The 12313-nt window shown below is 53.4% G+C and overlaps 1 protein-coding gene across 1 annotated transcript in view; it reads left to right on the top strand.

Moving 5' to 3' along the window:
• The window catches only part of TAS1R2 (taste 1 receptor member 2), a 17994-nt gene extending 6061 nt beyond the window's left edge, over positions 1-11933 (top strand). The window contains exons 2-6 of the mRNA XM_055398410.2: positions 1-238; positions 1727-2500; positions 4904-5113; positions 9602-9725; positions 10466-11933. The exon at positions 1-238 is cut by the window's left edge and continues 63 nt beyond it. Coding sequence (XP_055254385.1) covers positions 1-238; positions 1727-2500; positions 4904-5113; positions 9602-9725; positions 10466-11394 — 2275 coding nt within the window. The 3' untranslated portion in view covers positions 11395-11933. The remainder of the gene's footprint in view (positions 239-1726; positions 2501-4903; positions 5114-9601; positions 9726-10465) is intronic.
• The last annotated feature ends 380 nt before the right edge of the window (positions 11934-12313 follow it).

Here is a 12313-nt window from a genome sequence, read left to right as displayed (position 1 = left end):
CAACAACGACAGCAGTCTGCTGCCCGACGTGCTGCTGGGCTACGAGATGGTGGACTCCTGCTACATGTCCAACAACGTCCAGCCTGCGCTCTACTTCCTGTCACAGGATGACTACTTCCTGCCCATCCAGGAGGACTACAGCCAGTATGTGCCTCGTGTGGTGGCCGTCATAGGTCCTGACAACTCCGAGTCTGCCAAGACCGTGGCCAACTTCCTCTCCCTCTTCCTCCTTCCACAGGTGAGGCCCTGGGGCTGGGGAGGAGGGCTTGTCCAGAGGGCTCACTACCCCAGCCAGTATCTAGAGGGGATGCCTGGGGGAGTGGAAGCAAAGTCAAGACATCCACCCCAGCCTTGGCAGGCAGCCAGCCTATTGGTTGAGAGTTCAGGCTTTGAAGGCAGAGAGACCTGGGTGTGCACCTTGCCTCTGAGTCTTGGCCATTGTGAGACCTTGAGTCAATTCTCTTAACTCTCCCAAGCCCCAGTTTCCGCATCTCTAAAGTGGAGAGATAAGAGTCCTATCTTTGGACTGTCTGAAGATTAAAGCATTCACCCTAGGTAAGAATTTCCAGCACACAGTAGATAGTCAATAATGTTCTGTAAAGCATCTTGCATGAGAATGAAAGCTCAGAAAGTGCCCCATACCACCCACTCTGCATAGTTTCCCAGCATGGAGTCTGCCCATAGCAGGTCCTCAGAAAAGTGCTATAGAATTACTGTGTGTGTGTGTGTGTGTGTGTGTGTGTGTTAGTCACTCAGTCATGTCCGACTCTTTGCGACCCATGGACTGTAGCTCGCCAGGCTCCTCTGTCCATGAGATTTTCCAAGCAAGAGGAGTGGAGTGGGTGGCCAGAATTACTGCTGCTATTCTAGTTTCCTCATTGTGATCAAAAAGGCATAACTGGCATAAAATATCTGCTTGTTAAAGAGCCGGTAGCACAAGACTCGGCCAACAGTGGGCAGTTACAAATACTGTAATTTTTCCTGTTGTTTTTATGACATCAAGCAGCAAGGTTCTGACTCATTGTAGGTGCTCAATTAACGTTAACAGTCTTACCTGAAGCATCCAGTCAGGACTGAACTCACTCTTTCATTCATTTAATGAGTGTGTATTGAGCATGCGCTGGGCCAGGTACCGTTGCTGGTGTTAGCGATGAGCTGTGGAGGTACAGAAATCTGTGCTTATAGAGTTGACCTTCTGGGGGGAGATGGAGGGATCAGTGCAAATCAGGACGTGATACAGGGTGATAGGAAGTGAGAAGTGCGCTGGAGGAAAGGGAAAAAAGAAAAGGAAAGTGAAGTTATTCAGTCGTGTCTGGCTCTTTGCAACCCCATGGACTGTAACCTACCAGGCTCCTCCCTCCATGGAATTCTCCAGGCAAGTACACTGGAGTGAGTTGCCATTTCCTTCTCCAGGGGATCTTCCCAACCTAGGGATTGAACCTTGGTCTCCCGCATTGTAGGCAGATGCTTTATCATCTGAGCCATCAGGGAAGTCAGGGAAAGTCAAGCCAAAGTTGAGGGAGGTGGGCCAGGTGGAGGGGTGGCGACAGGTGAAACGGGGGAGGGGGAGACTGGATGGAGGCTTAAGGGAGGTGAAGGAGAAAAGGAGCTTTGCCCTGTGAGCTCCCCGCCACCCCTCCCCTTCCCCCTCCCCTTCCCCCTCCCCTCCCCCCATACCTTCCCCCCTCCCCCCCTGCTAATGCCCAAGGACCCTCCACTCCGGCAGATCACCTACAGCGCCATCAACGACGAGCTGGGCAACAAGGGCAAGTTCCCCGCGGTGCTGCGCACTGTGCCAGGCGCGGATCACCAGATGGAGGCCATGGTGCAGATGCTGCTGCACTTCCGCTGGAACTGGATCGTCGTGCTGGCCAGCGGCGACGACTACGGCCGCGAGAACAGCCACATGCTCAGTCAGCGCCTGGCGCACCGTGACATCTGCATCGCCTTCCAGGAGACGCTGCCCACGCCGCAGCCCAACCAGACGATGACGCCGCAGGACCAGGAGCGCCTGGAGGCCATCGTGGGCAAGCTGCAGCAGAGCACGGCGCGCGTCGTGGTGGTCTTCTCGCCGGAACTGGCCCTGCACAACCTCTTCCGCGAGGTGCTGCGCCAGAACTTCACGGGCGCCGTGTGGATCGCCTCCGAGTCCTGGGCCATCGACCCGGTGCTGCACAACCTCACCGAGCTGCAGCGCGCGGGCACCTTCTTAGGCGTCACCACCCAGAGCGTGCCCATCCCGGGCTTCAGCGAGTTCCGCGTGCGCCGCTCCCAGCTTGGCCGGCCCGCGGTCAACAGGAGCAGCGGGGGGGCCAACTGCAACCAGGAGTGCGACAGCTGTCTGAACACCACCGAGTCCTTCAACAGCATCCTCACGCTCTCCGGCGAGCGCGTGGTCTACAGCGTATACTCCGCCGTCTACGCCGTGGCGCACGCGCTGCACAGTCTCCTGGGCTGCAGCCAGAGCGGCTGCCGCAAGGACGTGGTCTACCCTTGGCAGGTGAGTTCCGGCCCGCGGGGTGCCAAGGGCCTCAGGGATCAGGCGCAGAGTCTGGGGTTGCCATGGAGGCCGCCAAGCGCTCAGCGCTCAGCTCCGGCCTCACCTTCCCTAGGTGGGTTCTGGGCAAGCGAGTGGAAGAGGCCACGGGGCGCGCCTTGCCTCCAGGCACATAGGAGTCCTTCGTGGTGAAAAACAGAGTACCTTTCTTAAGAGTTAACTTAATCATCCCCATCCACGAGAATCTGTCCTGGGAGCAAGATTTGGGTGACATTCTCTAGCAGGAATCTCCGCAGGCAGCGGGAGCCCCAGTTCCCCACACAGCCTCGCCAGGGTGAAGGCGCTGAGGCTGGACTTGTAGCGTCCCATCAGCTCTCTTGTTCCAGTTCTACTCCACCTTGATTCAGACCTGGAATTGAAAGCGGTGCGTTCCTGGTTTACGCATGCGCATAGGCACATCCTACCATGTGCCTTCAGAAGGCAGAGAAGGTTTCACAGAGGACCTCGAGGAGCAGAGGGGATACTGACCAGAGATGTACACTTTCTGCCCACTGTCAGACGTCTCTGCTTAAGCAGTTCACGGGCTTTTTCACAGTTTGGAGTCTCTGCCCACTCTGTTGCTCAGCCACCTCCCGCCCCCATCTTTATCCCTCCTGACAGCCCTCAGGCTCACCTCACACAGTCCGCCTGTGGGGAGGCGGGTGGTGAGGAACTGGGCAGAGCTTCGGAGTCTGGCAGACCTGAGTTCGGGTCCCAGCTCTCCCACCACTAGCTGTGCAGCTTTAGGCAAGTTATTTGATATCTCTGAGCCCCCGTTTTCTCATTTCTTAAACAGAAGGAGTAATATGTACACTGCTGAGTTACTGGGAGTAATGCATGTACCTTACCTGATGCAGAGTAGAAGCTGAGTGTCTCCTCCTCATTTCTAACACCAGGGTCTGACCTTAGGAGAGAGGGTGGGGCCTGGGGCAGCCCCACTGACAGGGCTGGGGGTGGGGCTAGGTGAGGAAGGGGAAATAAGTGCTTAGGCTCAGTCCTGTCTGGCTCTTTGCGACCCCTGTGGATTGTCACCCGCCAGGCTCCTCTGTCCATGGGATTCTCCAGGCAAGAATACTGGAGCAGAGTGGGTTGCCATTTCCTCCTCCAGGGGACTTCCCGACCCAGGGACTGAACCCATGTCTCCTGCATTGCAGGCAGATTCTTTACTGCTGAGCCATGGGGGAAACCCCAGGGGATGCAGGTCCCGGACCCAAAAGGGGAGTGGAGAGAGGCCCAAGCCCCTGCTAGTAATAAGCCCCACCCACTCAGGAGGATTGCAGGGAGGTGCTTTCTGATTCCGTGCCTTGGACCCCTGGAATGCAGGTTGTTCAGCCCAGCTCTGCCAGGTCACTGTAGGGGTGGAACATGGACCCCAGGGTGGCTCCCCAGGGCCGCTGCTGTCTTGACCATCACCCTCAGGCCTCCCTGCTCAGTTCCTGGGCCATTGCCTTCGGGCCCAGCAACCAGTGCATATTTGAGACTTCCGGAGCCAGGACCTCACTCTCCTGACAGGGCAGGGAGAAGGCTAGGGACCAACTCCTTGGGCTATGTGTCTGGCAATTCCCAAGGTGGAGTGAACTCCGAGATGTAGTCCAGTAGACTCTCTCATTTATGGAAGAAAGATCTAGGAGCCAGACGGATGAGATATCTGAGCTGGAAGCCCTTTTGGGATCAGCCCAGAGAGGTTAAGTGACTAACTCGAAGTCACACAGCAAATTGAGGACAGAGTTAGGACTGGAATTCAGGCCAAAAGATGCCCAGTGCAGAGTGTATTTAGTTCATACCAGCTTCTGCTTGGTGAGAATGAAGGGGCTGGGTGGGGAGAGACTGAAAGGAGAGTTAGCTCCAAAGTGCGCTGTGGCAGGCAGGACCCAGGGGGTCCGGGAAGATCCCGGTAGGTAGGAGAGGCAATGGAATTTGGACCCCAGATATTGGGTCACAGAAGGATGGCCAAAGTGACTTCCAAGGAAAAGGAATCGTATTGACGTCTCATAGGAGGTGAGTCCTGACTATTTTCCAGGCACTGTTCTGAGCCTCTAATGGAGATTCACTCACTGATTGCTTCAGAGCCCAGAAGATCATGCTTTTTTGACTCCCGCTTTGCCGAAGAGAAATCTGGGGTTTATAGACGTTAAGTGACAGGTCCAAGGCCTCATAGCAGGAGGTAGATGGGCTGCGAAAACCCAGGTGTATCTGACTCTAAAGTCAGATCTCTCAGCTACTGCTTCCAGACTGCCACATTTTCACAGTTTTATCAGCCCCATTTTACAGATATGGAAATCAAGGCCCACGGGCTGGTGGAATTTTTCTGGGGTCTGGCCTGACCTCTGATGCCAGCTCCACTTCCCTTCCCTCGGGCCCCTCTAGCTGCTTCCAGAGATCTGGAAGGTCAACTTCACCCTCCTGGGTCACCAAATCTTCTTCAATGAGCAAGGGGACCTGTCCCTGCACCTGGAGATCATCCAGTGGCAATGGGACCTGAGCCAGAACCCTTTCCGGAGTGTCGCCTCCTACCAGCCGTCCAAGCGGCAGCTGAAGCACATCCACGACATCTCCTGGAACACCCCCAACAACACGGTCAGCCTCAGGGGCCTGGGGCGGGGCCTGGGGCGGGGCACCACGGCTGGAGCTGGGGTGGGAGGGCCCTTTGACCTGGGTTCATTATTCATAAGTGGGGGGCATCTCTATGTGTGGGTGTATCGTCTGGGGTCCTGGCCTTCTTTCCCTGGTGGAGAACTGCACAAGTTCAGGGCTTTCTGTCTCCTCAGGGCCAAGGAGCTCAGGACACGTGTGGATTGAAGACTTCAACTCTCATGCTAATCCTGGAAAATAGATGCATTGTTGTTGCTTAGTTGCTCAGTCTGACTCTTTGTGACCCCTTGGGCTGCAGCTCGCCAGGCCTCCCTGTCCATCACCAACTCCCGGAGCTTGCTCAAACTTGTGTCCATTGAGTCGGGATGCCATCCAGCCATCTCACTCTCTGTCGTCCCCTTCTCCTCCCACCTCAATCTTTCCCAACACCAGGGTCTTTTCCAATGAGTCAGTTTTTCACATCAAGTGGCCAAAATATTGGAGTTTCAGCTTCAACATCAGTCCTCCCAATGAACACCCAGGATTGATCTCCTTTAGGATGGACTGGTTGGATCTCCTTGCAGTCCAAGGGACTCTCAAGAGTCTTCTCCAACACCACAGTTCAAAAGCATCAATTCTTCAGCACTCAGCTTTCTTTATGGTCCAACTCTCACATCCATACATGACCACGGGAAAAACCATAGCCTTGACTAGACGGACCTTTGTTGACAAAGTAATGTCTCTGCTTTTTAATATGCTGTCTAGGTTGGTCATAAGTTTGCTTCCAAGGAGTAAGCGTCTTTTAATTTCATGGCTGCAATCACCATCTGCAGTGATTTTGGAGCCCCCCAAAATAAAGTCAGCCACTGTTTCCCCATCTATTTGCCATGAGGTGATGGGACCAGATGCCATGATCTTAGTTTCCTGAATGTTGAGCTTTAAGCCAACCTTTTCACTCTCTTCTTTCACTTTCATCAAGAGGCTCTTTAGTTCTTCTTCACTTTCTGCCATAAGGGTGGTGTCATCTGCCTATCTGAGGTTATTGATATTTCTCCCGGCAATTTTGATTCCAGCTGGTGCTTCTTCCAGCCCAGCGTTCCTCATGATGTACTCTGCATATGAGTTAAATAAGCAAGGTGACAATATACAGCCTTGACATATTCCTTTTCCTATTTGGAACCAGTCTGTTGTTCCATGTCCAGTTCTAACTGTTGCTTCCTGACCTGCATACAGGTTTCTCAAGAGGCAGGTCAGGTGGTCTGGTATTCCCATCGTTGAAGAATATTCCACAGTTTATTGTGATCCATATAGTCAAAGGCTTTGGCATAGTCAATGAAGCAGAAATAGATGTTTTTCTGGAACTCTCTTGCTTTTTCAATGATCCAGCGGACGTTGGCAATTTGATCTCTGGTTCCTCTGCCTTTTCTAAATTCAGCTTGAACATCTGGAAGTTCACGGTTCATGTACTGTTGAAGCCTGGCTTGGAGAATTTTGAGCATGACTTGACTAACGTGTGAGATGAGTGCAATTGTGCGGTAGTTTGAGCATTCTTTGGCATTGCCTTTCTTTGGGATTGGAGTGAAAACTGACCTTTTCCAGTCCTGTGACTACTGCTGAGTTTTCCAAATTTGCTGACATATTGAGTGCAGCACTTTCACAGCATCATCTTTTAGGATTTGAAATAACTCAACTGGAATTCCATCACCTCCACTAGCTTTGTTCGTAGTGATGCTTCCCAACGCCCATTTGACTTCACATTCCAGGATGTCTGGCTCTAGGTGAGTGATAACACCATGGTGATTATCTGGGTCATGAAGATCTTTTTTGTATAGTTCTTCTGTGTATTCTTGCCATCTCTTCTTAATATCTTCTGCTTCTGTTAGGTCCATACCATTTCTGTCCTTTATCGGGTCCATCTTTGCATGAAATGTTCCCTTGGAATCTCTAATTTTCTTGAAGGGATCTCTAGTCTTTCTCATTCTATTGTTTTCCTCTATTTCTTTGCATTGATCGCTGAGGAAGGCTTTCTTATCTCTCCTTGTTCTTCTTTGGAACTCTGCATTCAGATGCTTATATCTTTCCTTTCCTCCTTTGCTTTTCGCTTCTCTTCTTTTCACAGCTATTTGTAAGGCCTCCTCAGACAGCCATTTTGCTTTTTTGCATTTCTTTTCCATGGGAATGGTCTAGGTCCCTATCTCCTGTACAATGTCACGAACCTCCATCCAGAGTTCATCAGGCACTCTATCTATCAGATCTAGACCCTTAAATCTATTTCTCACTTCCACTGTATAGTCATAAGGGGTTTGATTTAGGTCATATCTGAATGGTCTAGTGGTTTTCCCTACTTTCTTCAGTTTAAGTCTGAAATTGGCAATAAGAAGTTCATGATCTGAGCCACAGTCAGCTCCTGGTCTTGCTTTTGCTAACTGAATAGAGCTTCTCCATCTTTGGCTGCAAAGAATATAATCAATCTGATTTCGGTGTTGACCATCTGGTGATGTCCATGTGTAGAATCTTCTCTTGTGTTGTTGGAAGAGGGTGTTTGCTATGACCAGTGCGTTCTCTTGACAAAACTCTATTAACCTTTGCCCTGCTTCATTCCATGCTCCAAGGCCAAATTTGCCTGTTATTTCAGGTGTTTCTTGACTTCCTACTTTTGCATTCCAGTCCCCTATAATGAAAAGGACATCTTTTTTGGGAGTTAGTTCTAAAAGGTCTTGTAAGTCTTTATAGAACTGTTCAGTTTCAGCTTCTTCAGCGTTACTGGTTGGGGTATAGGCTTGCATTTCCATGATATTGAATGGTTTGCCTTGGAAATGAACAGAGATCATTCTGTCGTTTTTGAGATTGCATCCAAGTACTGCATTTTGGACTCTTTTGTTGACCACGATGGCTACTCCATTTCTTCTAAGGGACTCCTGCCCACAGTAGTAGATACAATGGTCATCTGAGTTAAATTCACCCATTCCAGTCCGTCTTATTTCTCTGATTCCTCGAATGTCGACGTTCACTCTTGCCATCTCCTGTTTGACCACTCCCAATTTGCCTTGATTCATGGACCTAACATTCTAGGTTCCTATGGAATATTGCTCTTTACAGCATCAGACTTTGCTTCCATCACCAGTCACATCCACAACTGTGTGTTGTTTTTGCTTTGGCTCCGTCCCTTCATTCTTCCTGGAGTTATTTCTCCACTGATCTCCAGTAGCACACTGGGCACCTACCGACCTGGGCAGTTCCTCTTTCAGTGTCCTATCATTTTGCCTTTTCATATTCTTCATGGGGTTCTCAAGGCAAGTATACTGAAGTGGTTTGCCATTCCCTTCTCCAGTGGACCACATTCTGTCAGACCTCCCCACATGACCTGCCCATCTTGGGTGGCCCCACACGGCCTGGCTTAGTTTCATTGAGTTAGACAAGCTGTGGTCCATGTGATCAGATTGGCTAGTTGTCTGTGATTGTAATTTCAGTCTGTCTGCCTTCTGATGCCCTCTCTCAGCACCTACCGTCTTACTGGGGTTTCTCTTACCTTGGACGTGGGGTATCTCTTCATGGCTGCTCCAGCAACGCGCAGCCACTGGTCCTGACCTTGGATGTGGGGTAGCTCCTCTTGGCCACTTGCTGCTCCAGCGCTGTGCAGCCAGGATAATTTTTATACAACCCGGATCTAATCAGGCCACTCCCCACTCAAGAAGCGTGCATGGCTGAGGCCCCCGACCCTACATTTTTAGTGTCTTAGTCCAACCTCCCACTCTCCCCACCCTGTCCCAGAGCATCCTGGCTTCAGCCAGGCTTAGACACGCTCTCTTTCCAAAAATGCCAACCCCAGCCTCTCCTCCACCCCCTTGCTCTGACTGTTTCCTCTACTTGTAATTCATTCACTTAATAAACAGTCATTGGAGGCCTCCTCTGTTCTAAGGAATACAGCAGTAAAACCTATAGACGTGGCCACTGCCTGCCAGCTCTTGTTCACTAGACAACCCTGCCCCTCCATAAAGGCTGCGCTAAGTAGGACTCCTGGTGGCAAGTGACAGAAAGTGATATAAATAAAAAGTTAACTTATCGCCTTGCATCATGGAAGACTCCCGGGTTGACCGCGAGGCTTCAGGCAAGGCTGGATCCAGGGCGTCCTTCTCTCCATCTCCCAGATCCTTCCTCAGGCAAGTTCTCCACTTCCCTCCCCACCCCCAAACCCCCCAGAAATGAGAAGACTTTCTAGGAGCTCCAGAGTCACACAGTGTTTACTCAGCAACCTCAGAAGGTCTCCATCTCAGCAGCTGAGTGCTGTCTCCCGAAGAAGGTAGATTAGGTCTTTACTGGGCAAAGCTAGGAGCATCTCTATGACGGTCCAGTTCCAACGGGAGTCCTGGCATCTGCCCCTCCCCAACAGGGGCAAGTTTCCCGCCCCAGAACATCCTGCTGGTGATGAGACAGGGAGAGGAGGGCCCCCAGAGAGCGGGAAAGAAGACTCAGGGTCTTTTGTCCTCCTCCCAGGTCCCTGTGTCTATGTGTTCCAAGAACTGCCAGCCTGGGCAGAAGAAAAAGCCGGTGGGCCTCCACCCCTGCTGCTTCGAGTGTATTGACTGCCTCCCGGGCACCTTCCTCAACCAAACCTTAGGTACGACTCCGGGGCCCACAAGCGTGCCCTGCACCTGCCCTGCCCTGAGAGGGCTCTCCCTCAGGCCTTTCACCTTTGCAGGGTCTTGGCCATCTCCCCAGGGACACAAGTGTCCAGGGACTGAGGACTATATATTTCCCACCAGAGGATGAGATCTTGGAAAGAAGGCTCTGAGTCAAGGGGTCAGTGAGAGTCGCTCAGGCGTGTCCGACTCCTTGCATCCCCATGGACTGAGTCCATGGAATTCTCCAGGCCAGAACGCTGGAGTGGGGAGCCTGTCCCTTCTCCAGGAGATCTTCCCAACCCAGGGATCGAACCCTGATCTCCTGCACTGCAGGTGGATTCTTCACCAGCTGAGCCAACAGGGAAGCCCAAGAATACTAGAGTGAGTAGCTTATCCCTTCTCCAGGGGACCTTCCCGACCCAGGAATTGAACCGGGGTCTCCTGCACTGCAGGCAGATTCTTTACCAAGTGAGCAAGTCAAGGAGACCTTGGTTCAAATCCTGCCTCTGTAACTTCCTGGCTTTGTGACTTTAACCGGCTGGCCCTCAGTTTCCCCATCTGTGAAATGGGGTTGCTGTGAGGGGTTGATGAACCAGGGGTGTGTCAGGGACTCAGTGAGCACTGGTGGCCCATAGCTCTGTCTCCCTCCGACGGGGACCTGGCCCAGTGCAGCCCTGGAGAAGGTGGATGCTGAGAAGGTGGTTTCGCTGACAGGAGCTGCCCTGGGCTCTTGCAGATGAATTTGACTGCCAGCCCTGCCCAAGCTCCGAGTGGTCCCACAGGAAAGACATCTCCTGCTTCAAGCGGCAGCTGGCCTTCCTCGAATGGGACGAGGCCCCCACCATCGTCGTGGTCATGCTGGCCGCCCTGGGCTTCCTCAGCACCCTGGCCATCGTGATCATCTTCTGGAGGCACGTCCAGACGCCCGTGGTCCGCTCGGCAGGCGGGCCCATGTGCTTCCTGATGCTGGCGCCGCTGCTGATGGCCTACATGGCGGTCCCCGTGTACGTGGGGCCGCCCACGGCATCCTCCTGCCTCTTCCGCCAGGGCTTCTTCACGCTCTGCTTCACCATCTGTATCTCCTGCATCACCGTGCGCTCCTTCCAGATTGTCTGCGTCTTCAAGATGGCCCGCCGCCTCCCGCGCGCCTACACCTGCTGGGGCCGCTACCATGGGCCCTATGTCTCCGTGGCATCCTTTGTGATGCTCAAGTTGGTCATTGTGGCCAGCAACATGCTGGCCACGACCACCATGCCCACCACCCGTGCGGACCCCGATGACCCCAGGGTCATGATCTTGTCCTGCAACCCCAACTACCACCGGGGGCTGCTGGTCAACGCCAGCCTGGACCTGCTGCTGGCCGTGCTGGGCTTCGGCTTCGCCTACATGGGCAAGGAGCTGCCCACCAACTATAACGAGGCCAAGTTCATCACCTTCTGCATGGTCTTCTACTTCTCCTCCTCCGTCTTCCTCTGCACCTTCATGGCTGTCTACAGCGGGGTGCTGGTCACCATCCTAGACCTCTTGGTCACCGTGCTGAACCTCCTGGGCATCAGCCTGGGCTACTTCGGCCCCAAGTGCTACGTGATTCTCTTCTACCCGGAGCGCAACACGCCGGCCTACTTCAACAGCGTGATTCAGGGCTACACCATGCGGAAGGACTAGTGCTCCGCTGTCTGCCCTCCGGGACGCGGGCCTCAGCGTCAGGAGATGGAGGCCGGGCGCTTGCTCGTGCAACTCCAGATGGACTCCAGGTGGTTGCAGGGATGCCACCCTCGCCTGTTACCACCTGGCCCTGGTCTCTGATTGGCTGTGCCTCCAAGCTTCTGCGCGTCCTGTCCATCCTTCCCCAACTAGTGATGGAAGCCTAGGCACATTTGCCCTTTGTTCCTTTCCCTCGAGCTGTTTAGCTTGCCAGGTGCTGTACCCCATTCTAGAAAACCACCCAAGGTGACCTACTGGCTTCCAAGGACGGAGTCCCGCTCGGCAGCCTGCAGCCGCCATCTGGTGGTCACGGTGGGTTCCTGCAGGTTCCGGCTGCTGGTTCCTGGTGAAGGGATGCCTGCTGGTGGGCTGGGCTGGGTTAGCGAGGGGCGGATGGGAGCTCAGAAAGCGCCGCCCGGCCTCGCTCACTCGCTGTCCGTGTGTCCGAGTCTCATCTCCCAGATTCTCCCGGAGCTTGACTCCCCGGCCTTTCTGTTATCTCCGAGTACAGCCGGGCACATACATGCTTGTGAATAAACCTTATTTGGGTGAAACAAATGAGTCTCCTCCTTGTTTTCCAGAGGTCCCTGAGAACAGAGATGTGGAATCAGAGAGCCTGGTTTCAGCCCCAGCGTTGGTGCTGCGGGCGTGTGCGTGTGTGCTAAGTTGCTTCTGTGTCGTTTCAGTCTCTGCGACCCCGTGGATGCCAGCCCAGCAGGCCCCTCTGTCCATGGGGACTCTCCAGGCAAGAATACTGGAGTGGCTGCCATGCCCTCCTCCAGGGGACCTTCCCGACCCAGGGATTGAACCCGCATCTCCTGTAGCTTCTGCATTGGCAGGCGGGTTCTTAACCACGAAGCCACCTGGGAAGCCCTAAATG

Source organism: Moschus berezovskii, chromosome 2 (genome assembly GCF_049115385.1).
Source record: "Moschus berezovskii isolate FMDL1 chromosome 2, NW_MosBer_1.0, whole genome shotgun sequence".
NCBI lineage: Eukaryota > Metazoa > Chordata > Mammalia > Artiodactyla > Moschidae > Moschus > Moschus berezovskii.
The sequence above is the reverse complement of the archived record's forward strand: the minus strand, read 5'-3'. Positions and strand labels throughout refer to the sequence as shown.